Source organism: Pantherophis guttatus, chromosome 2 (genome assembly GCF_059756535.1).
Source record: "Pantherophis guttatus breed Tessera chromosome 2, ASM5975653v1, whole genome shotgun sequence".
NCBI classification, from domain to species: domain Eukaryota; kingdom Metazoa; phylum Chordata; class Lepidosauria; order Squamata; family Colubridae; genus Pantherophis; species Pantherophis guttatus.
The window spans coordinates 259,426,778-259,452,391 of record NC_142064.1 but is presented as its reverse complement, the minus strand read 5'-3'; the positions used below and the strand labels follow the sequence as shown (position 1 = coordinate 259,452,391).

The 25,614-nt window shown below is 43.1% G+C and overlaps 1 protein-coding gene across 1 annotated transcript in view; it reads left to right on the top strand.

Annotated features, from left to right (window-relative positions):
• Positions 1 to 20,995, top strand: part of LOC148115663 (complement C2-like) — a 75,634-nt gene extending 54,639 nt beyond the window's left edge. Inside the window, exons 14-18 of the mRNA XM_087883929.1 lie at positions 3,695 to 3,774; positions 7,358 to 7,449; positions 13,296 to 13,428; positions 17,670 to 17,719; positions 20,351 to 20,995. Of these exons, the coding sequence (XP_087740055.1) occupies positions 3,695 to 3,774; positions 7,358 to 7,449; positions 13,296 to 13,428; positions 17,670 to 17,719; positions 20,351 to 20,539 (544 nt within the window). The 3' untranslated portion in view covers positions 20,540 to 20,995. The remainder of the gene's footprint in view (positions 1 to 3,694; positions 3,775 to 7,357; positions 7,450 to 13,295; positions 13,429 to 17,669; positions 17,720 to 20,350) is intronic.
• Positions 20,996 to 25,614: the final 4,619 nt, after the last annotated feature.

The window sequence follows — 25,614 nt, the reverse complement described above, 5'->3', positions numbered from 1 at the left end:
ACACGTTCTCTCCCTTTCTTCTTAATTGTTTAGGTATGTGTACGTCTGCTGTGACTCCAAATATATGCATGTGTGCTAATTTTGGTTTTCTATTATACATCACTTCATATGGTGTCTTATCTACAATGCTGGACCATGTTCTATTTTGTGTGTAATTTGAATAATGTAAGGCTTCTGACCAGAATTGTTTGCTTAAGCCAGCATCTTCCAATGTGCATCTAATCATGGTTTGTAATGTGGAATTTTTCCTCTCTGCAATCCCGTTTTGGAACGCAGAAAATGGACTAGATGTGTAATGTAACATTCCTTTGTCTTTTAACCATTGGGAGAATTCTTTAGACATGAATTCGCATCCTCTATCTGTCATAATTTGTTTTATTTTGATGTTGTGTTGTGTTTCTATGCGTTTGTAAAATTCTTTAAATTTTTGAAATGTTTCATCTTTGTGTTTTAATGTATAAACAAATCCATAGCGGCTATAATCGTCCACTATTGTCAGGAAGTAACGTTTTCTATAAGTGATTGATGGAGTTAATGGACCAACTAAGTCCATGTGTACTAAATCAAAAATTTTGTTAGTTGATCTAGTAGATTTTCTTGGCCTGGGACTAGTTTTTAGTTTTGTAGATTTACATACTGAGCATTCCAGATAATTTTCACAATTTTTTATTTTAACACCTTCTGCGTGTTCAGTCATTTTTTGTACTACAGGAAAACTGGCATGTCCTAACTTCCTATGTAAGATGTGAGCACACTCATCATGAATTGGTTTACCTATTTTTGGCTTTTTATCATTGTGTGCATCTGTGTGATCATGAGATATTTTACATTCATCATTGTCACTGTTGCTAACATTCTCATCATCTATTTCAATACAATCTTCCATATTTGAATCAATGTTATGTAACCATTTTTCTTTTGTTATCAGATAAGGTAGGCCTCCTTTAATCATCACAGTGCCTATATTTATTTTATTCTTTTCCAAAGTTGCCTTTCCTTTTGAAAAGACAATGTTAATGTCAGAATCTCTGCTTAGTTTTATGGCACTTAATATGTTATGAGGTATTTCAGGTATTAGTAATACCCCCTCTATTTTTCCTAGACCAGGCAAGGTTACATTTCCTCTACCTAATACTTGAACTTTTTCTTGGTTAGCTACCTTAATTACAAATTTATCTTCTGCAAATGAAGACAATATATTTTTGTTATTAGTGGTGTGATTAGTTGCTCCAGAATCAATAAGCCAATTATTGTTCTCACTTTGCTGTGTGTTAGTGTTGTCTTGTTTATTTAACAGTGAACCAGATTTTCTATCCTTTGAATTGTCTCTACCCCCTCTGTTCTCTCTGTGATTTGGTGGGCTCCTATATCTATGCCTTTCTATGGAAGGCCGTCTATAATCGTATTTGTTTCTGTATTCTGATCTATATCTTTCTTTTAAAAATTTTGGGCAATCTCTTCTATTGTGTTCCCTGGATCCACAATTATGACATTTAAATGTTCCACTATATTTTTCTTGGAAAGTTACTTTCCTATATGGTTTGTGTTCTGTGTGATTGTTAGAACGATTCCTTCTTGAATTATCTTCTGTTATCAATTTGTTGGACAGACTTTCTAAGGATAAATATCCTAGATTGATTGTGTCTAAATGTGACATAAAATTGTCCCATGATGGATCAAGTGAGTTGATAATAACACTTTTCATTGTTTGGTCTGAAATCACCTCCCCCCTCAAATGCAGTTCAGCTCTTATTTTGTTCAAAGATATTAAATGCTCACTTATGGAAACCCCTGGTTTTACCCTAGACGAAAAGAAATCTTTAGATATTCTTGTGGTGGTAGCTACACTGTCACTGTGAAACAAATTAAACATGCATTGAATAATTTCTGAAACAGTCAAATTTGGCTTAATGCTGTGATACATTGCAGGAGACACACTAGATATTATTAAGAAAAAAGCTCTATGGTGTAAACAATCTATTTTTAGAGTCCAAGGTCTTTTTGGGGGACTAGTGATAAAAAACAGTAAGTTTTCCTTCATAAAGACAACCTGGAGCTGTTGATACCATTCTTGTAAATTAATGCCATCAACCCTTAGTTTTGGGAAGTCACTGGGTAAATTTCCGACATTATTGGGTCCATTACTTACAACCTGAGGTAGTCCGTGGTCTCGTAAATGCAGAAAATTGCAAAACGGCGTGGGGATGCTCGCTACGAGTCTGCATGGTCTTCTCTCCAGTTCATGTCTTCCCGGACCGTCTGCGTAGTTTCGCGCATGCGCGTTGCCCATTTCTTCTTCGGCGTCGTCGTGGAAGGTTCTCCTCATTGCGGCTTGCTCGCTCTGCTCCTCTTCAGACGAGTCGGTCTCTGGTTCGACTTTGGGAGTCCTGACGACTGTGGCTGCTCTTCCTCTTCTATTGAGGGCGTTGGTGCTTGCTTCGGTCTGCGGCATAGGGCGGTATCGGCAGGGCTCTCTGGGTTCGGGCGTCAGCGCTCTCGTAGTCAGGATGGGAGTGGGCAGGTCTTGAGGCATTGGCTTGCTCGCTCGTTTCTTCGACATCTTTTTAGTAATTTTTAGTTTTGGCCCAAATGCAGCAAAGAGCGTTTTCATTGCTGATTTTATTTGGTGTTTTGTTGAATCGTCCTCACTTTCTGGTTCTGATTCTTCTGAGGTGTTTGAATCTTCCTTTTCGTTTTCGTTGTCTGATAACGTTTTTCGCGCCAGAAATTTTGAATTGAGCTTGCTGATTGGCTCTGCTTCGCTCATCTTGGAGGCCTGTTGAAACCAAGATGGCTGCCGTTCAAATTTTCGCGCGGGATCACCGTTTTTCTTCTTTGTAATGATTTTCTCCGCAATCATTTCACTCACTATTTTTGGGTCTTTAGGCTTTTCATTAGTGATGTTTTTCTCTCTCGCTGCTCCGCTGTTCTTCAGCATATCTTGGAGGTTCGCGATGAGGCTTTCATCATTCTTCTGGCTTTTTAATAGTTTTAATATCTCTGACCTGAGTTCGTTATTCTCTATTTCGATTTCCTCCTGGTCATCAATTATTTCTTCGTCTTCAGTGGTGTATTCTTCGGACTCTCTCGAAATTGCGTTTGTGGATTCGTTGATTATTTCTTGTTCCGTTTCCATTTCTTTGCTGTAGGCCCTGGTGTTGGGCCTATCTTTCTTAGACATTTTTAAGTTTTTTATTGAGTCAATTAACCATCCTCTGCTACCAGCTTGTTGCAATATTTTCAGGATCAGACTCAATAAGATTAGCAAGAGTTAAAGGTTTAACTATATATTCTTTTATTTACAATAGGCATTCTATATTCACTGAATATTCACAGATAGAATCCAGGGGAAGGGTGTAGGTAGCTCCTTATATATACAATGGGTGGAGCTATATGTGGGAGTGGTGAATTATGAATACATTAAGAAGTGAAGAATAAGTTAACCCCTGACACCCTGTTTGTACACTATTTACACATTAGAGAATAAGGCATTTACATCTGACATAAAACATAGGAAGAACGGTTGCAGGAATTGGGTATGTCTAGTCTAGTGAAAAGAAGGATTGGGGTGACATGATAGCAGTGTTCCAATATTTGAAAAAGGGGGTGCCACAAAGCAGAGGGGGTCAAACTATTCTCCTAAGCACCAGAAGGCAGGACATTAAATTAAACAGATCTATTTTTTTCTTTCTAGACCCATCTGCCTCCCTTGCACCGAAGGGGCCAGCAGAGCCCTGAAGAAAAAGTCTGGAACAACAACATGCAGAGATCATGGTAAGGATACCAGGCTTCTCCATACCTTGCAGTGTGCTGCCTTTAAGCAAGGAATAAACTTAGGAGAGGTTTCCTGACAGTTAGAACAATTAATCAGTGGAACAACTTGCCTCCAGAGGTTGTGGGTGCATCAACACTAGAGGTTTTTAAGAAGAGTTTGGACAACCACTTGTCTGAAATGGTGCAAGGTATCCTGCCTGAGGAGGGAGTTGGACTAGAAGACCTCCAAGGTCCCTTTCAACTCTCTTATTCTGTTAAATTGTACAGGAGGTGCCAGCTTTCCCAATAGAACAGACAAGAAGCATGACAAATGAGCTAATTAGAACTTAGAACAGTGATGGTGAACCTTTTTTTCCTCAGGTGCCAAAAGAGCATGCGCCTGCTATCACACACACCTACAATGCAATGCCCCCCATGCGCCCCGCCACATGCGCATGCACCCACCCCCGTGCTGCCCTGCCCCCCCCACATGTGCGTATGACACTCACCCCACCCACCCCCGCGCTCCATTTTGACCCTAGCAGGCCTCCCTGAAGCCTCCAGAGGCCGGAAACGGCCCGTTTCCGGATTTCCAGCAGGCCTGTTTTTTGCCCTCCCCAGGCTCTGGAGGCTTTCCTGGAACCTGAGGATGGTGAAAACAGCTTCCGTCAACCCCCCAGGAAGCCAGAAACAGCCCATTTCCAGATTTCCCGAGACCCATTTTTCGGGCCTCCGGAGCCCAGGGCAGGCCGTTTTCACCCTCCTGGAGGCTCGAGAAAAGCCTCCAGAGCCTGGGGAGAGCGAAAACGCCCCTGTGGCCCCCCCCCATGATGCAGGAAGCCGACTAGGCCACACCCCCATGGCCACACCCACCCAGCATCTGGGCAGAGAACAAGTTGTTAAAATTTTTCAATTCCACCCCTGGGTTCACCTGTCATTCAGCTGTGCAGAGGAAGCCCCTACCTGATTTTTTTTTATCATATGTAATTTAAATTAAAAGAGTTGGGATTCTGTGGACACATCATCTTGCCCTTCTGACATTCTCCCCAGAGATGACCTGTGCATGTCCCTCTAGGGCTGTACTGTCAACATCGGTTCCTCATTTTTACAAAGTGGTCACCTTCCTTTCTTCCATTTTTTGGAAATCTATTACTTTCAGTTCTTCTTAGTTTCTCAATCTGTCATATTTGGTTTGGTACGCTTGATTTAATTTTATAAATATGTGCACTCATTTTCCATGTGTTTTGGCGAATTATCGGTTCCAAATTTGTGAAACACACCCATGTTTTGCAATTCCATGTTTTCCCTCAGTTCATCATTTCCCTGCATTGTTCTCGTGAATGTGTGTGCGTTCTTTGGCTCTGATTGTCCCATATAAACCTGCAAATTGAAGATAGCTCAATTTTGCTTTGGTTTTTCTTTCATTTGGAAATCGAAATGAAATATTCAAATGTACTTGTCCCTCATTTTTTAGTACGGTTTTTAATAATATTTTAATTCTGTGTTGTTTTAAACTTTTAACTATTTTTACTTCCTTTGTAAGCCCCCTCAGACTCACTTTGTAGAAAAGATGGGCAGCATAAAAATTTAATAAAGAAAGAAAATTAAATTAAAAAAATCTTGAAATAGCAGTGAACAGTCTGCTAGGATCAGGTCTTCAATCTGCATTAAATAATATTTGCAAAAGGTGCAAAATGTTCAAGGACATGCATATGAGGGAGCATGGCATTGATTGATTGATTGATTGATGAGACTTATATGGCTGTCCATCTTATGTGCCATAACTTTGGGTGGCCTACACTAAGAACAAGAGAAATATTGAAGAAACTATTAAAACCAGCTTCCAAGAAACAACTCAGGTGCCCTAAACCAACGCTCCCTAATATATAAACCAGTGTTTCTTAACCTCCAGAAGTTTAAGATGAATGGCCTTCATCTCCCAGAATTCCCCAGTCAGCATGCTGGCTGAGGAATTCTGGGAATTGAAGTCCACACGTCTTAGACTTGCTGAGGTTAAGAAACACTGCTCCAGGCACTGGGTCAATGTCTGAATAGTATGACCTGGCCAGCCAGAGTTAAAGTATCAATTATCAGTATCACCCAGGGATGTTATTCAGCAGGTTCTGACAGCTTCTGGAAAACCGGTAGCGGAAATTTTGAGTAGTTCGGAGAACTGACCTCTGCTCTTTCCGTGGTGACCTGAAGATGTGGCTTTTTCAACAAATCTCCTGATCTGCTGGAAGTTTTAGTTTTAGTTTTAACCGTTCGGGGATTTTAATTGGATTATTTTAGTATTCATTTTATTGTCTTATTGTTTTATTGTTGTGAGCCGCCCCGAGTCCTTCGGGAGAAGGGCGGCATATAAGTATGATAAAATAAATAAATAAAATAAATAAATAAACCGGCAAATACCACCTCTGACTGGCCCCAGAGTGGGGCGGGAATGGAAATTTTGCAATATCCTTCCCCCAGGAGTGGGGAAGGAATGGGGATTTTGCAGTATCCTTCCCCTGGAGTGGGGTGGGAATGGAGATTTTGCAGTATCCTTCCCCTGCCATGCCTACCAATCCATGCCTACCAATCCATGCCCACAGAAACGGTAGTAAAAAAATTTGAATTCCACCACTGGTGCCCCATAACACTGAATGGCCTCCCCCAGCAATTTCATGTAGATGTTAAACAGGAACAGGGAGAATCCTAATCCCTGAGGCATGCCACAAAAAAAGGGGAAGAGGGCTGGAAACTCCCCCCCCCCAATATTTAGAAATATTGAACATTGAGAAAATGACTAAAGGCTATTTACACATCTCAAGGAAAACTAAGGGCAAAAAGATTTGAAAATTTTTCTAATGCATTTTTTTTTAATCCATTGAAAAAATCTTCCAAATCCTGCCTCAGCTTCTGCGAGACCCAGTCACTGACCAATTTAGACTGATTGGCACATCCTTATCCTTGCGGTTGTAACGTGAGAGATTTTGAGGAACTTGGGAGGTTAAAACCTTTGCTATTTCAGAGGAAAGATGAAGAAATGATTCAGAACAAATATTGTAAAGACATTTCACATGCTGAGTTCACGTTTCTTGCACCCTTTCAAACAACCCAACCCAGTTTCATTAGAACGAGTGGATTTCTTTTTTTTAAAATAGAAAACAGATCTTGTATAAGAGGGTTTTTTTTTTCCACAAAAAAAAAAACAAGCATGGTTCTTCAGAAAAGAAAATTGCTCCACTCTAGGTCGCTGCCTTTCACCAATCTGTTTTCTGAGGGCAGAAAGTGAAAACAATCCTCCATACTTTCTTTTATCTGCCATGTTTCTTGCTTTCTCTGTTCAGAAACACCATAAATGTTCAGTTATTTTTGTTTGAGGATGGGTTTTCCTTGCTGTAACCTATTAGATGCTTGAGTCTAAATATTAATCTATTTAAACCATGGTGTCCAACCTTGGCAACTTTAAGATCCATGGACTTCAACTCCCAGAATTCCCCAGCCACTGGTCATTCTGGTTGGGGGAATTCTGGGAGTTGAAGTCCAAAGGTCTTAGAGTTGCTAAGATTGGACACCCCTGATCTAAAGCCATAATTATATGTCCCTTTCTGCTTCACAGAACTGGAGCTACTGAGTTTTGAGAAGGTGCCTGCCGAATTCATCTCCTTGGACCACAAGAGAATGAATGTGCAGATCAAGACCAAAACAAGTGTGAGTGTTTGGTTCCCTCCTCGGGGATTCTGGGTAATAAGAGCCTGAAAAGGAAAAGGAAATAATGATGGAAAAGTCTCTTAAAGAAAACGAACGGGAGAATGTTAATTTGCCACTCCCTTGAAAATACAAAAAGATAGTTTTAAAACTTATTTTTAATTAATTAATTAATTAATTATTGGTGAAACAAAAATTACAAATTTGAATAAACAAAATGAAAAAGCTAAAATGTGACAGGATTGTAGGCATGTTAATGCACTTGCGCACATCCTCTTAGGAAACTCTTAAATAGGGGATGAGGTCCATAGAAGTCAAATTGGAATTAAAACTGTGAAAGTTAGTAGCCGAGACTATTGAATCGGGTAAGGTATTCCAGACTTCGACAACTCTGTTACAAAAATCAAATTTTTTACCATCAAGAAATCATGCAGAAATAGTACACTTCATTGTGTTTCAGATTTTGCAGCATATGGGAAAATTAGAAACCTTTGGTGCTCCCAAAATGTGGGAGGGGGGGGAAAAGGCTTTTTTTCTCAAATGTTGTGGCTTTATCATTAGAATGCTCCAGCTTTTTCATCAAATGAAACCAACCAATGTCTCTGTGCAAATGCCGCACATACACACAAGCACACTACCCAACTTATTCAGGGAGCAAACTCAGAGGAGAGAGAGCAGAAAAGGTTTTTTGTGGGGGTTTTTTGTTTTGTCCAAGTTCACCTTTTGTTCTGAATCCCACCAAAGCTCATTATGAAACCAAGCCATGGCTTTGGCTGAAGAAAAACATAACAAAATTGGCACTCTACGAATAATGTACAAGTATACGATAGACAGGAACGGAGAAGAATATAAATACATATATTAGTTCTAGCAATGTTTCTGTTATGGTAAATGCCTAACTGTATTGCTATCACTGGTACACAGCCCTGCAAAGGTTAACCAACCACATATCCCATCACTCCCATAGCCACTCCTTACCTCCTAGCCCCTCCTCCTGGGTATAATAGCTCACTCCACGAGGTATTCTGGTTGTTCCAGATGTGTACCTGAAAGAGAAAGGTCCAAGGTCAGTGACCTCTGGTTCCATAAGGCCTAGCATCAATCTAGGCGTGCAATAAAGGAATTTACTTAAGAAAGAGAATTCATCTCGTGAGTTATTGGGCTAGATCCATCACCACAACAGTTTCTTTATCTTGGCATCTTTAAGGCAGGTGGACTTCAACTCCCAGAATTCCCTAGCCAGCATGCTACCTGGGAAATACTGGGAGTTGAAGTCCACCTGTCTTAAAATTGCCAAGGTTGAGAAAGACTGAGTTAGAGTGACTGACCTCCTTTCCCCTTTGCACAAACATGTTTGGGAAATCTCTTTTTTTCTATCCCCATGACACTGCGTTCATTTCATCCCAGGCCTATTTGTGTGATAGGTTTAAACCATCCTTAAAGTAATGTCTCCCCTCTTCAAGCTGACAGTGCTGAAAAGACAGCCTGAAGCTAAATAAAATTCATTAGGCTGTGTTGCTTTACCTTGGTCTAGAACAGTAGGACTGGGGGAAAAGGCAGGAAAACAACAGGTCACAGGAATGATAGAATTTATGTTGATCGTTTTCTCTGACTCAGAGATAGAGAACTTGGCAACGAAGAAATGTCATTAGGTGAGGAACTTATAGTGGGAAAAGGCTCTGAGGCTCTGATGAATGGATGGTCTGTCACCAACCCGGCCTTTTGAAACTTTCAGTCAGAATTTCCATCACCAAGTTCAAAGCATCAATAATCTTTCTATCCTGATTCTTCAGAATCCCAACAGTTGACTTCCGTAGCAGGTCACTGAAAAAAAAATAACACATAGCTGAATCTAAATTGTATTATATTTTAATTTGGGCACAATGACAATGGAGATTCTTAATCATCCAGGTCATGGTTTTCCCAAAGGTGCTTTTTCCAAAAGGTGGACTGGACTTTCTTGTTTATTTGTTTTTCCTTTGAAAGCATTTCGCTTCTCATCCGGGAAGCTCCTTCAGTTCTAACTTCTCATCTCCTCTCGAACTCAACTCTAACTGAAGAGGAGAAGCGAAACGTTTTCAAAGGAAATAGAAAACCAAGAAAATCCAGTCGCCTTTTGGAAAAAGCATCTTTGGGATAACTTGGGCACAGATCTGAAACCACCCCAGGCAGGGTGAAGCGGGAGGGTTACCCTCTTTTCCAGGGGTGGGTTCTAAATTTTTTTACTACCGGTTCTGTGGGTGTGGCTTATTTTGTGGGTGTGGCTTGGAGGTCATGTGACTAGGTGGGCGTGGCTAACTGGTCAGAGTCATTTCTGGAAGGTCCTCGCACTTAACGACCCGACTCATTTGTTTGTTTTTAACACTGATCAGCTGTAGGACGGCCCTTTGAAGCCCCGCGGCAAGAGTTTAAACAGGTTTTTTCCCTCTAGTCATCAGCTGGGACTCAGGAGGCAGCAATAGATTGGGGGTGGGACCAAATAAAAGGTAAGAATAACGTGGGTGGGGGGGCGGGGGGGAGAATCAGTTCGGTGACATCATATCCTCACCACTACCGGCTCGGCCGAATTGGGAGGAACCCACCACTGCTCTTTTCCGCACCAGCTGTTCAGAGGGCTTATTCTGCCCCCTGTGAAAAAGGGAACGTGTCCCACTTCCCCTCATGTAGGGTAAGCCCCTAAACCAAAGATCTGGTTGCGAAGCTTGTTTTGAGCACTGAAGCTGAGCGCTGAACAAGGGGATACATCAACTGAATGGGGAAGCTGCATGATAAATAGGAACTTCCAAACTTGGCAACTTTAAGACTAGTGAGCTTCATTTCTCAGAATTCCTGGCTGAGCAATTCTGGGAATTGAAGTCCACAAGTCTTAAAGTTGGCAAATTTGGAGACCCCCTGTGATAAAGCAAGAGGCAGCAGATTTGGACAGTGAGGAGGTTGGGGAGGAATATGGGCCAATCCTGGAGTCTGGGGAAGGCTCTAATGGCTCTGCATCAGAGGCAGAGATGGGGCCAGGGCCCGTATGCTAGCTATCAGTTGCTTTCAGAATCAGTCTGTCAGGTTTAGAGGTTGTCTCAAATAAATTGCATTTCAAACAAAGTCTTTGATGGAAAAAAACTCCCATTTATTAAGCACGACATTCTAAATCCGACTCCATCGTAGCCAACACTGACTTCCAGACCCAAAGCCCTCCCTTTCCATTCCCCACTCCCCTGCACTCATTGGCCATCTTCCAAGTCACTCTACCCCTAATCTACTGCTCCAGCTCAAAGGAATTTCCCCCCTCCCATCCCATCTCCTAGGGGATATTATCTCCAGGGAAAATAAGTAGGTGAAAAATCAAACGTCCCTTTCCAGACGCCTCCGCTTCTCCTTCTTATGTCAGCACTAGAGTAAATGCAGCTTGAAGTGCTGACACAGACATCAATGAGGCAGACGAACAGCTGGAGCCTGTTCCCAGTGCGCGCATGCGCAGAGTTGCCAGACGAAGGGAACAGCTAAAGAATAAGGGTCGACTTGGGAGTAAGGCCACAGGTGGATGATGAATGGTCCCTTCCAGAGGGAATAAAAGCGGAGCGAAAGGGGAGTGGGCTTTTGCAGGAAACAATTCGTTCGGTCGGTCATTTCAGGAGTGTGAAGATCTGTCCGTAAATCTCAAGAGACTTTGTGCCAAGTCTTTCCTTGCACAGCACTACGTTTGGACAATATTTACATGGCAGCTTTCCAGTTTTGAAAAAGTGTTTGCCAGGCCTTTGCTGAAGATGAATGAGAGGAATTCACTGTTTGTTTTAATAAAAGGGGTTTTGTCGGGACCAGGATTCTGCTTGGTGCTTTTTGGGGAAGCCTAGGTCGGAACAGTGGTGTCTCAGAACAGACACAATGGAAGTAGGAGAGAAATCAACATTGGAGGCAGCTGATTTCACACCAGTACAGTTTTCTATTGTCTCAAGAACAGCTGGAGAGGCAGTTTGGTCTAGCGGTTAAAGCACCAGGCTTGAAAACAGGAGACGGGGTGTTTTCATTCTGCCTTAGGCCCAAAGCCAGCTGGGCGACCTTGTTTTGTTTGTTTTATGTTTTATTAAATTTATATACCGCCCTACTCCCGAAGGACTCAGGGCGGTGAACAGGCACAAAATAAAATACATAAATACAAAAGTTAGAAACATAATTAAAACCAAATTAAATAATTTAGCCCAAGACAATTAAAAATCCCAATAATTTAAAACAAATTAAAATTTCAATTTAAAAATTTAAAAGAAAGGGGAGAAAATTAGGCCAGGCCGGCTTGCTGGAATAGGAGGGTCTTAAGAGCACGGCGGAAAGTGCGCAGATCCAGGATCCTCCGTATCTCCGAGGGGAGCTCGTTCCAGATAGTGGGTGCCTCGACAGAGAAGGCCCTCCCCCTGGGGGCCGCCAGTCGACACTGCTTGGCTGACGGCACCCGGAGGAGCCCCTCTCTATGAGAGCGTACCGGCCGGTGGGAGGCTGTTTGTGGTAGTAGGCGGTCCCGTAAATAACCAGGTCCTAAGCCATGGAGCGCTCTAAAGGTAGTGACCAAAACCTTGAAGCGCACCCAGAAGACCACCGGGAGCCAGTGCAGCTCGCGCAGGAGAGGTGTCACACGGGAGCGCCATGTTGCTCCCATAACCACCTGCGCGGCCGCACTCTGCGCCAGTTGGAGCCTCCAGGTGCTCCTCAAGGGGAGCCCCATGTAGAGAGCGATACTGATCTTGAGCCAGTATCTTTCATTCAGCCCTAGGAATGAGACAATGGCAAACCACTTTTGAAAAATCTTACCAAGATAACTGTAAGGCAGCGTTTCTCAACCTTGGCAACTTTAAGATGTGTGGACTTCAACGCCTACATTTCCTCAGCCAGCGGTGATACCGGCTGGGGAATTCTGGGATTTGAACTCTACATATCTTAAAGTTGCCAAGGTTGAGAAAAACCGCTTTAGGGACTAGTGGAGGCGGTCACCAGTATTCAAAACCCAATTTGAAGTCCCAAAGGTGTGTTTTTGTTTTTTTTTCCAAAAAGCAACTGGACTTTTTTTTTTCCCTTGAAGACATTTCGCTTCTCATCCAAGAAGCTTCTTTATTTCTGACAGAATGGTGGAGGATGGAAGGACTTGTATTCCTTGCAGTCATCTGGTCGTTAGTGCTCTCTCTGAGGTTTTTCTGTGCCCTCAGGGTCATCTGAATAGTGCAAATTGGTGTGGAACCTTCTTGGAGCTGCTGAAAGGGACTGTGTCATACGCTGGAGATAGAAGATGACTGTTTTATAAATCCTTCCATCCTCCACCATTCAGTCGGAAGTGAAGAAGCTTCCTGGATGTGAAGTGAAACGTCATCAAGGAAAAACAAAGTCCAGGTGCCTTTTGAAAAAAAAAACAACTTTGGGACAACCATGACCTGGATGACTGAGAATCTCCATAGACCCAATAAGAGCCTTGGTGGCGCAGCAGACTAAAGTGCTGTTAAATAGCACCAGCTGCCTGCAATTACTGCAAGTTCAAATCTCACCAGGCTCAAGGTTGACTCAGCCTTCCATCCTTTCAAGGTAGGTAAAATGAGGACCCGGATTGTGGAGGCAATAAGCCGACTTTGTATAAAAAAGAACACTGCTTGGGGGGGGGGGGGCGAAAGCCCTACTAAGCAGGTATATACAAAAGTATGAAAGCTATTGCTTAATGCATTGTAAGCCGCCCTGAGTCTCCGCAGAAGGGAGGCATATAAATCGAACCAATAAATAAATAAATACACACACACACACACACACACAAATAGATAGAGAACCCTTGATCCAATGGTCCAATTAGCTACTCCAGTAACAACTTCTGTTGCTTCTTGCAGCGCCCCACATGTGTTTCTGCAGCTATTCAGAAGGGAATGATATATGCCAATGTGTCCAGTATCGATGAAGTAGTGACTGACAGGTTCCTGTGCAGTGGAGAAGATAAATCGTTGGAAGCCTACACTTGCAAAGGTGAATTTTACCTACAAAAGAGGTGTGACTATATCCCCAATGCGGGTAGAAGTGTGGTATGTCAAAGAGGGAAGGTTGAATTCTGGCCAAGCTATGTTATCTTAGTTGGGAGTCCCTAGACAAGGAGCGTTTTGCACCATTCCCACTCCCCAATCCTTTAGAAATACGGGTAGTCCTTGACTTACGACCAGTCGCTAAATGACCGAAGTTACAGTGGACTTCAAAAAAAGCCACTTAGGAACAGCCCTCAAAGTTATGAATGTCGTACCCCACCCTCACCCCGCCATAGTCACATTATTGCATTTGGGGCGCTTGGCAACTGGCTGGCATTTATGACTAGTTGCAGAGTCCTGTGGTCAGGTGACTGCGATGTGCGATGTTTTTGTATGCTGGATTCGCTTAACGACTATATGGTTCCGTAACAATCACATGATTCACTTAAGAACAGCAATGACTCGTAAAAATGGTGGTAAACTCAAGTCTAGTCACGTGGTCTCTTGACTTAGGACCACCAATAGCTTATGACTGAAATTCAGGCCTCCATTATGGTTGTAAGTTGAGGACAGCCTATAGTTTGAGGCTGAGCTGTAAGTATCATAATACCACTCTATAAACCCTTAGAAAGACCACACCTAGAGTACTGCATCCAGTTTTGGTCACCATACTATTAAAAAGATGTTGAGACTCTAGAAAAAGTTCAGAGACGAGCAACTGGGATGATCAGGGGGCTGGAGGCTAAAACATATGAAGAAAGGTTACAGTTACTGGGCATGGCTAGTCTAGTGAAGAGAAGGACCAGGGGAGACATGATAGCTGTCTTCCAATATTTGAGGGGCTGCCACAGAGAGGAGGAGGTCAAGCTATTTTCCAAAGCACCTAAAAGCCAGACAAGGAATAATGGATGGAAACTGACCAAGGAGAGATTCAACCTAGAAATAAGGAGAAATAAGACAGTGAGAACAATCAACCAATGGAACAGCTTTTCTTCGGAAGTTGTGGGAGCTTCATCACTGGAAGCGTTTGGAAATGGTGTAGGGTCTCCTGCTTGGGCGGGGAGGTTGAACTAGATGACTTACAAGATCCCTTCCAACTCTGTTAATCTAATCTAATCTAATCTAATCTAATCTAATCTAATCTATCGTCATGGCTGTTCTGATTATATCATAAAGACAATGAGATATGCCTTCAATTATCCCATAGATAGAAGCAAAGAACCAGGAACAGGATGCTGAATTTCGTATGTAAGAACATGGACATAAATCAGTGTTTCTCAACCTTGGCAAGGTGAAGATGTCTGGACTTCAACTCCCAGAATTCCCCAGCCAGCATGGGAGTTGAAGTCAAGACATCTTCACCAGAGGTGGGTTTCAGCAGGTTCTGACCAGTTCTGGAGAACCGGTAGGGAAAATTTTGAGTAGTTCGGAGAACCGGTAGTAAAAATTCTGACTGGCCCCGCCCCCATCTATTCTCTGCCTCCCAAGTCCCAGCTGATTGGGAGGAAATGGGGATTTTGCAGTATCCTTCCCCTGGAAGGGGGAGGGAATGGAGATTTTAAAGTATCCTTCCCCTGCCACACCCACCAAGCCACGCCCACCAAGCCATGCCATGCCCACCAAGCCACGCCCACAGAACCGGTAGTAAAAATTTTTGAAACCCACCACTCATCTTCACCGTGCCAAGATTGAGAAATGCCGACATAAGAAATATTCAGCTGGATTGAATCCCTTGTCCATCTAGCCAGCAGTTTGTTTTCACAGTGGCCCACCAACTGCCCAAGGAAGCCCAATAGTCTCCCAACAGATGGCCTTCAGAGGCAGTCCTACAGCCATCCAGGCAAATAACCAGTGATCCCAAAAATGGGGTCAAGGCCCGATCAGTGGGATAATGAACCATGGAGAGGTTCTACAGAGCTGCACCATAGCAGATGGAAAGTCAACTTTGCCTTAGGTTGAAATCAACCAGTGCAGAGCTGGGTAGTTAGGTAGAGAGATAAATTACATAATTTTATTCTCTCTCTCTCTCTCTCTTTTTTTTAAAAGGATATTTAAGTGGGGGGGAGGAAAGATTGGATGCATCCCATTGCTGGTCCCAGCTGAGGAAATATTTTCTAATAACAGAGGTCTTTCAGTCCAGGATATTTCCTTACACGCTGAATCAACTTATTGATGTTATGGCAACTTTTATTCATAGAACCCTTCTCCTCCCTCTTTCTAGTCCTTGCTATGACCTGAGTGCCCGGTTCAATGCCTTGTATGTTTCAGCCATGCAAAAGATCAGATGTTCTGCCCCAGCTCCAGATCCCAAGGAGTGTGACACACACAAAGCTCCAAAACTCTGTTTAATACAAACAGACCCCTTTCAAAATGCAGGCTTCCAGTGCAAATCTCCTTATCAGCCTGCTATGAATTACAGAGAATAAACAAAGTCCCACAAGGGTTGGCAACCAGCCCAGAAACCAAGATGTACAAGAAACTCACTCTCAAAATGCTCTGCATAGTAATTAAACATTGTTTCCAGCAGCGTGTGCTATCTGTGAGCGAACTTAAATAGGCTAAGGGAGTGGCCAATTAGCCCCAAGCCTTACTCTCAAGGAGACCTCCTCCTGAGTAGCCACTCCTGCCTTTTGGCAACCCTGCGTGCTCGAGCATTGAGAAGAGGCTCCTCCACTTCATTCTCTTCACTTGAAGGAGCCTCTGGAGGTTCTGAAGGCCCTGACTGAGTCTCTGCCTCTGGCACCACATCCTCTTCAGCCTCCTCGCTGTCTGACTCGAGCGCCGGCTGCACAAGCTGCTGGCGCGACACCACACCAGCCTCCTCCTCGTCGGGATCAGCCACAATCCGTGCAGGCCATTGGCAGGCCACAACATCAGATGGCTGTAGGAATAATGTACATTTCCTGCTGCCCAAGTAGAAATTTTGAGGGCCAGTTTGGTTTAGTGTTTCAAGCCAATAGCTTAGAAGTCAGAAGACCACGAGTTCCGGTTCCCCTTTTAGATATAGAAGTTAATTGGATGGCCCAAAGGTGCCATTTCAAGAGGCGGCTTCTTTAAGCTGAAGAAGCGTCTTGGATGAGAAGTGGAACATCTTCAAAGAAAAACCAGAAAGTCCAGTTGTCTCTTGAAAAAAAAAAAAAAAACCTTTGTCACAACACGACCTGGATGACTGAGAATCTCCACAGACATTAATTGGATCATATTTTGAGGCAATCGTTCTCATCCCTAGACTGGGAAGTCGAAAAATATCTATCTACCAACCCACAAGGATCAGCATGGAACGTGATGCTCCATAGCCCAGTCCTTCACCCTACAGTGCATTGATAAATGAGAAGAAGGAGGAGGAGGAATTACACAATGCTTCCCTATGTACTAGTTGACATAGGTTGCATCTTGATGACCAGAATAGTTTGCTCTTGGGTTTTATCAACCATAGGATATCAATTGGCATTTCAAATGAAACAGTAGGAGTAATGCTACCATGTTTAACATGGACAGAAGAATTCCAAGACGTATGATCTACATGAGATAAAAGGCTAGTGAGGAATAAACAACTATCTTTAAACAATTCCAGAGTAAGCTGAGGCCTTAGGACTGTAGGTTTAGAAGTCCTCTGTCTTAGGTCTCCCCAGATGTAAAGATAGATCTCTGATCAGGAGAAAGAAAGAGACCTTCTCCTTCTATTGTTCATCTAATCCGAGGTTAAGTTTTGGCCAGTTTTGCAAGGCCTGAACTTTTGAACTTTTCCCTCCTAGAGGTGGCAAGAAGTGGTGAAATTTGTCCTCTGTTTAATTTCACTTCTCCCATTGAGAGCTTATGCATTGAAGACAACATTCCAATCACACTTGGCCAATAAAGAATTCTGTTCTGTTCTGTTCATTCTGTTCTGTTCTGTTCTGTTCTGTTCTATTCTATTCTATCCTATATTCTACTATTTTCTATTCTATTCTATTCTATTCTATTCTATTCTATTCTATTCTATTCTATTTTCTGTTCTATTCTATTCTATTCTATTCTATTCTATTCTATTCTATTCTATTCTATTCCATTCCATTCCATTCCATCCCATCCCATTCCATTCCATTCTTAATCCTATTCTATTCTATTCTATTCTATTCTATTCTATTCTATTCTATTCTATTCTATTCTATTCTAATCTATTCTATTCTATTCTATTCTATTCTATTCTATCCCATCCCATCCCATCCCATCCCATCCCATCTCATCCCATTCCATTCTATTTTGCAGGTGAATCTGGGGGATCGCTCTTCGTGGAAAGGAAAGAAAGACATTTTCAGGTAATGAATTATGTATTGGGTTCGAATGTGGCATGTACAGTAGCCAAAGTCAGTTGGTTAAAGCTCTTTTTATCTGGGCTCCGGCCAGTCCTTCCTTGAGATCCTACCTGTTCCTAAGCCAGAGGTTTTTGTTTTTTTTAATTGTGGTTTATTGAACTAGCTACAATGGTATGGCTTGACTGTGGAAGTTAAAACTTAGATCAGTATGTGAACTTATGCAAAGTCTTGCAATCTTCAGGGTGGAGGTGGTGATTACAGCCTCATGGTGGCATATGTGGGGATGGGCATTTGCTCAAACTTTAGATCAAGGGGTGTCAAACTCAATTTCATTGAGGGCTGCATCAAGGTTGTGTTTGACCTCAGGGGGCCAGGGTGGGCGTGGCCAGCTCGACGTCACTCGTCTTGGGGTCGCCTGTGCTGGCCCAAGCCCTCTGCCAGCAAAAACGGGCTCCCTCCCGAGCTCCGTTTTCAGCTGTGACAGCCTCCTGCAACCCTCTGCCAGAGCAAACGGAATTCGGGAGGGCCACCTGCGGCCCTCGTGAGCTCCGTTTTTGGCTGCGATGGTGTCCTGCAACCCTCCGGCCAAGGGTGGGTTCTACTTACCTTTACTACCAGTTCGCAACGGGGCCGCACGCTCTTCTGCGCAAGCCTAGAAGCATTTTCATGATGTCAGGGTCAGGGGCGGAGCCTCCCGCCGGTTTTACTACCGGTTCTATAGAATTGGTGCGAACCAGGGGCAACCCACCACTGCCTCCGGCCCATGGGCCTTGAGTTTGACACCCCTACTTTAGATGCTCTGACAACAGTTGAGATGCTTTGCATTAGAAAAGGCAAGAATCCTCAGGGTGAGTGTTAAAAAATCTTCCTAATAAGCAGGAAGCTCTGCTCAAGAGGGAAGACCCTGAAATGAAAGAAGCGGACTCCCATTTCCTGGATGTGTTCCAGCAGAAACCAGGGTACCTTCTCTTGAGTGTGCTCTACTTGGATTCTTGCCCTAAGCAGAAGGAGGGGCTCAGTGGCTCTATGGTCTTCTTTTCCAAAACAGTCCCCCCCCCTTTGTTTTAATCTTCCTTAATTTTCCTGCAGAGTCCCACTTACTCTCCTTTTATGCCTTAAAATGTTTCAATTTAAGGTAGGTCCGGAAGGCAGAAGTTAGAATAACAATGATCGGCCAACATATGTGGTTGCAGAAATAAGAATAAACTAATAGTATTGTACAGGTGATTCACTACAGTCACCATAGGCTTAGCGCTACACATTATCCACTATACAACACTGGGTTATTGTGAGAGTAAATGCAAGTGTGTATCAGGAGGAGGCTACCAAGCACTACATAGACCAGGGGTCTCCAAAGTTGGCAACTTTAAGACCTGTGGACTTCAGCTCCCAGAATTCCTCAGCCAGCTGGCTGAGGAATTCTGGGAGCTGAAGTCCACAGGTCTTAAAGTTGCCAACTTTGGAGATCCCTGTCATAAGCTATGTTTTTAGAGTGAGATGGTATGAAAATGTCACGAAAAGTTCATTGTGACATCAGTGTGAACTCCACCTTGGACATACATGGGTGTGATATTACTTCTGCTACTGCAATTTGGCAGTTCGAATCTCACCAGGCTCCAGGTTGACTCAGCCTTCCATCCTTCCGAGCAGGGGTGAAATCCAGCAGGTTTCTGACAGGTTCTGGAGAACCGGTAGCGGAAATTTTGAGCAGTTCGGAGAACCGGCAAATGCCACTTCTGGCTGGCCCCAGAGTAGGGTGGGAATGGAGATTTTGCAGTATTCTTCCCCCAGGAGTGGGGAAGGAATGGGGATTTTGCAGTCTCCTTCCCCTGGAGCGGGTGTGGGAATGGAGATTTTGCAATATCCTTCCCCCAGGAGCGGGGAGGGAATGGAGATTTTGCAGTATCCTTCCCCTGGAGTGGGGTGGGAATGGAGATTTTGTAAAATCCTTCCCCTGCCGCGCCCACCAAGCCACGCCCCACCAAGCCACACCCACAGAACCAGTAGTAAAAAAAATTGGATTTCATCACTGCTTCCGAGGTTGACTCAGCCATTCATCCTTCCAAGGTTGGTAAAATGAGGACCCAGATTATTGGGAGCAATAATGCTGACTCCGTAAACCGCTTAGAGAGGGCTGTAAAGCACTGTGAAGCGGTATATAAATCTAAGTGCTATTGCTGTTGCTATTATGATGAAAGGATAAATAGCCATAGCACTGATATATGGCTTCATAGTGCTTTACACCCAACTTTAAGCTGTTTACAGAGTTAGCATATTGCCCCCGACAATCTGGGTCCTCATTTTACCGACCTTGGAAGGATGAATGGCTGAGTCAACCTTGAGCCGGTCAGGATTGAACTCCTGACAGTGGGCAATACCGCATTCTAACCACCACGCCACCATGGCTCTTGCAAAATGACCTCATGATGTACATTTTGACATCATACTTGGGAAAATCAACCAAAGGCTGATTGGAAGATGGAGGCTTCCCTGTTCAGAACCACGCCAGGTGAAGGGCAAAAAACAGCGAGATTTAGGTTGGCCAAGACCATTAATACCCACAATTAGTGACTCACTGGATCTGATCCAGGTTATCTAGTTTATTATTTACCGTTCTTTTGTCTTTCCCGATAGGTGGGTGTGATCAGCTGGGGCACGTACGATCCATGTGCGCGGCAGAATAAAAATAACAATGGGGAGATGATACGAGATCGGCCGATCAAAGACTACAAACCACGAGATTTCTACATCAGTCTGTTTCAAGTGCAGGATTGGTTAAGAAAACATCTGGGCAACTCCTTGAGATTCATTCCCATGCAATGAACTACTAATATTTGCTCTTAACCAGAATTCAGTACAGTGTTTGCCAAGCCAGCAATCTCCATGACGATTATTGAAAATGACCTTGATGGCATCTGTGATTCAACTAATTGATATTCTCAGCAGAAGGTTCAAAACCTAATCTGCTCCAAAGCTCATCGTGTCAGAGCCTTGAGAGGTCCTTCAAACAGACATTGCAAAAAATGCCAATCGGCTGAAAATAGAATGAAGCCAGTGGTTCCTTTCATAATAATGTATATTATGCACCTCTGCTTGCCTTCTTCCAAAATCCTTGTATAATATTTGTTCAAAAGTTAATCCCGTTCCCCTAAAGCTTTCTAATGTTAATTAACACAATGGTAATTAAAAGCTTCTTCCTTGTTCTTCCTGCCCTGTTTGTTATGACTTCTTACAGAGCATGGCAGCAGAATTGCTATTAAATAAATTGTCAGTGGAGTAGCATGTCTCTTCTTCTTGTGCCATATCCGTCATCGGACGTTGGTGATCGTGTAGCATATCTCAGTTGCCTCTTAATATCAATCCTTGTTTACTCAGAGTGAATGTTTGTGTTTAGTGCCATAAATGGTTCCTTTTTATGTGTTTTCGTTTTGGCAGCATCACATCACATAATGTTGTTTCATAGTTCGCAATTATGCCTTTGTGTGAGAAAAGAAAGGTATTTGAGCAAACAAACATTATCAGGAATTCATGATAAGAGGCTATTAGAAATCCCTAGGAAGTAATAAATAAGTCAAAGGCATTTTTGAATTAAAAGACTCCTGTTTCCTGCTTCACACAGGATGCTTTTGATTCAAAATATTGAAGTGCCAGAAACGGTTTGCTACCTCTATCCAGATTAGGCTCTACGACATCCACGGGAAGGGCAGGTCTTTTGACGATGAGATTGTGGCTGCCATCCGAACTTATTGGACACACGTATACACACAACTTGTGAATGTCCTTGTTTAGTTTCATAATCCCATTTTAAATCTGGACATCATTTTAAAAAGCAACAGGAAACAAAGAGAAAAGCGACCCCAGAAAAACATAACATTAATCATAGATGTCCCTAAATGTTTTTCTACAAATAAAGGAATAACCCAATAGATACATTATGAGGTTGTTTTTTTTTTCATTCAGGATATCGTCTTTAAGTGAAGTGGAGTGGTTTCTGCATGTAGTTTCATGAAGCTAAAAGTAAAACGTTGGCTATGATTTTGTCATAAAAACGAATAACCGCTTTCCATTTTTCCCCATTATTAAGTAGAAGTTCTCTCCATATATCCCCGAGTCAGCAGAAAAATATACTGGCATGAAATTTCTTGTTCTCATTGCCAATTTGATCCTGGTTCTGCTTCATCAGTGCAAGATTTGAGCAACCTTAAGGCTGTCTTTGGATGGAGCTGGAATACAGGTAGTCCTCGATATACGACTGTTCAAAGTTACAACGACACTGACACTTGAACAGTCATTAAATGAGCTGTTGTAAGTCGAGGACTACCTGTACGTATCTTTGCTCAGTGGCTACGACCTAAATACATGCCAGTTGGGAAGAGTCCAAATTTTAATCACGTGACCATGAGGGTGCTACAATGATCGTAAGTGTGAAAAGTACTTTTTTTCAGTGCCGCTGTGGTTTTGAATGTTCACTTTGAACACTGTTCCAATATTTAAGGGGCTGCCACAAAACAGATGAGGGTCAACCTATTCTCCAAAGCATCTGGAGACGCTTTGGAGACTACAGAGAAGAGCAACCAGGATGATTAGGGGGCTGGAGACTAAAACATATGATGAACGGTTGCAGGAACTGGGCATGGCTAGTCTAGTGAAGAGAAGGACCAGGGGAGACATGATAGCAGTCTTCCAATATCTGAGGGGCTGCCACAGAGAGGAGGGGGGTCAATCTGTTTCCCAAACCACCCGAAGGCCAGACAAGGAATAATGGATGGAAACTGACCAAGGCAAGATTCAACCTAGAAATAAGGAGAACTTTTTTGACTGAGGACAATGAACCATTGGAACAGAAGTTGCCTTCGGATGTTGTGGATGCTTAATCACTGGAGGCTTTCATGAAGAGATTGGACTACCATTTGTTGGAAATGATGTAGGGTCTCCCACCTGGGGGTGTGGGTGGGGGTTGGACTAGATGACCTACAAAGTCCCTTCCAACTCTGTTATTCTGTTAATCTGCTATTGCTACTAGTTTTCCCCTTCTAGGAAGGAGTACCTAGAAAAAAAAATGTATTATCTTAAACAGGGTTGTTCTCTGCAGATGTGGTCAAAAAATCATAATGGAAGCCGCAGCTATGCAATCAAAGGTTGCCCTGTATTTTAATGCAATGTACCTTAAAAATAGGCAGAACTCTAGTCAGACCATCATGGCTGCCATCTTTTTGCTCATATCCTATGGACAAACCTTGGGCATAAATTTCTGGTGTTTAGAGCTCACTTTATATGTATTTATTCCTTCTGGAGGCTGCCCAGTTCCAATCAATTCTTCATGAAGTGCGTTTGTTTGAAAAGGTGCTATCGGACTCCTTCTGTGGCTAACACAGACTAACATGGCTGCCTGCTACAAGGCACAGCTAGTGAAATAGAGGTAGTTCTCGTCTTACAACGGTTCGCTTAATGACGGTTCGAGGTTACAATGGCACTGAAAAAAAAGTGACATGACCAATTTTCACACTGATGACCGTTGTACCATCCCCATAATCATGTGGCTTACATCCAGATGCTTGACAACTGACTCGCATTTATCATAGTTGCAGCGTCCATGTGATTACCTGCAACCTTCTGACAAGCAAAATCAATGGGGGAAGCCAGATTCACTTAACAACCGTGCTACTAACTTAACAACTGCAGTGAATCACTTAACAAATGTGGCAAGAGGAGTCGTACAATGGGGCAAAACTCACTTAACAAATTGCTCACTTAGCAACGTAAATGTTGTGCTCAATTGTGGTCGTACGTTGAGGGGTACCTGTTGTTGTGATCCAGGCCCGAATAAGTAGCAGGAAAATCAGTCAATGAAAAAACAAACAAACTTTATTCGGACAGCTGATAATTACTTCATTCCCAGCGTCGTTCAACTAAATTAAAGCAAATTCCTCCCAACACAAATTCCTCAGTCCTATCGCAAACCTTGATCCAATTAGGCAAACTGCCAAAGGCCTTTCTTGGCAAACATTCAGAAGTCACAGATACAAAAATAAATGCAAGATGTAGATGAAGAAGACAAAGCTACCAACGTTGTTTTCCGGCAAAACCCAAACGCCTTTGCTGGTCTGTTTTAAGCCTTATGGGAGGGGCCAATCATCTCTTGGCCCTACTCCCGAGTTGTCCTCTTTGCTTGAGCTGCTCTTGCCTTCTGGCAGCTCTTCTCATACATGCACTAGGAACAGGCTCCTCCTGTTCCTCTGCCTCACTACTATCAGTCAATGGAGGCTCTGGAGTCCGCACCTCACTCCCCGATGGCCCTGGCCCCATCTCTGCCTCTGACGCAGAGCCATCACCCGGGCCTTCCCCAGCTTCCAGGACTGGCCCATGTTCTTCCTCAGCCTCATCGCTGTCCGACTCCGCTTCCAGCTCCGCAGGCTGCTGGCGGACCACACCACCTGTATGCTGTAAAATTAGTTTGCCTGATTCTTTTAATGACAGCTTGGCTTCTTTGCTGTAGCTAGGTTTAGCTGTGAAGAATCTGCTCTGACAGTTCTGGATTATTTGGTAAATTTGGTTTATAATAGCAATAGCAATAGCTTTTAGACTTATATACCACTTCATAATGATTTTACAGCCCTCTCTAAGCGGTTTTACAGAGTCAGCCTATTGCCCCCAACAATCTGGGTCCTCATTTTACCGATCTCGGAAGGATGGAAGGCTGAGTCAACCTTGAGCCTGGTGAGATTTGAACTGCTGAACTGCAGCTAGCAGTCAGTTGAAGTAGCCTGCGATGCTGCACTCTAACCACTGCGCCACTTCGGCTCTATAATGGAAGCAGTTGTTCAGCATCTGAATCTACTTTGATGTTTTCATGCTCAGCATCCTGCCCATAGCAAATCTGGCTGCCAGGTTGAGAGTAAATTACAGTTTCCTTTATCCTTTGATAATTTCTTTTTTTCAGCCGAGTCTTTAAATGTACCAAAATGAATCTGATATCGTGACTTAGAATCTGGTTAACTTTAGAGGCCTACCTATAGAAGAATATTCTTTATTGGCCAAGTATGATTGGATACACAAGGAATTTGTCTCCAGTGCATAAGCTCTCAGTGTACATACAAACGACAAAGTGATGTCATAGATGGTACAATCATAAATCATAAGATACAAACAATGGTGTGATAATACTGGATAGCTCAACAGACAGGCTCAATAGGAGCCTGGATAGCTCATCAGACAGAAGCACTGTAATTTAACACCAGCTGTCTGCAATTAAAGTAAGATCGAATCTCCCCAGGCTCAAGGTTGACTCAGCCTTCCATCCTTTCTAAGGTAGGTAAAATGAGGACCCAGTTTGTGGGGGCAATAAGCTGACTTTGTATAAATATACAAAAGTATGAAGGCTATTGCTTAACGCATTGTAAGCCACCCTGCGTCTCCGGAGAAGGGCAGCATATAAGTCAAATTTTAAAAAAATAATAAAAATAATAATACAAAGCCATGCTACAAAGCCAGCAGGGTGCAACAGCAGCCAAAAAAGCTAATACAATCCTTGGTTGTAGAAACAGGCATTGAATCAAAATCACGTGAAATATTAATACCGCTTTATAAAACCTTAGTAAGCACGGGGAACCTGCGCACATGCGCGGGGGCGCTTGCATTACATTTTGGGGGATTGGGGCACACACGTATGCATTCACACACATGTGCACATGCGCGTTTTGGACACTCGGCACCAAAAAGGTTAACCATCACTGGCCTATAGTGTCCCATTTCAGACAAATGGTTGTCCAAGCTCTTCGCGCTTAATGTTGCCACGAAACTCCGTGTTTCCCATTGTTTTGAAGGACTGGTTCAGACCACGTGCGTCTGTTTGCACTGCCTATTCCCAGGCAATCCCGAGATCAATTATCCTGAGTCTA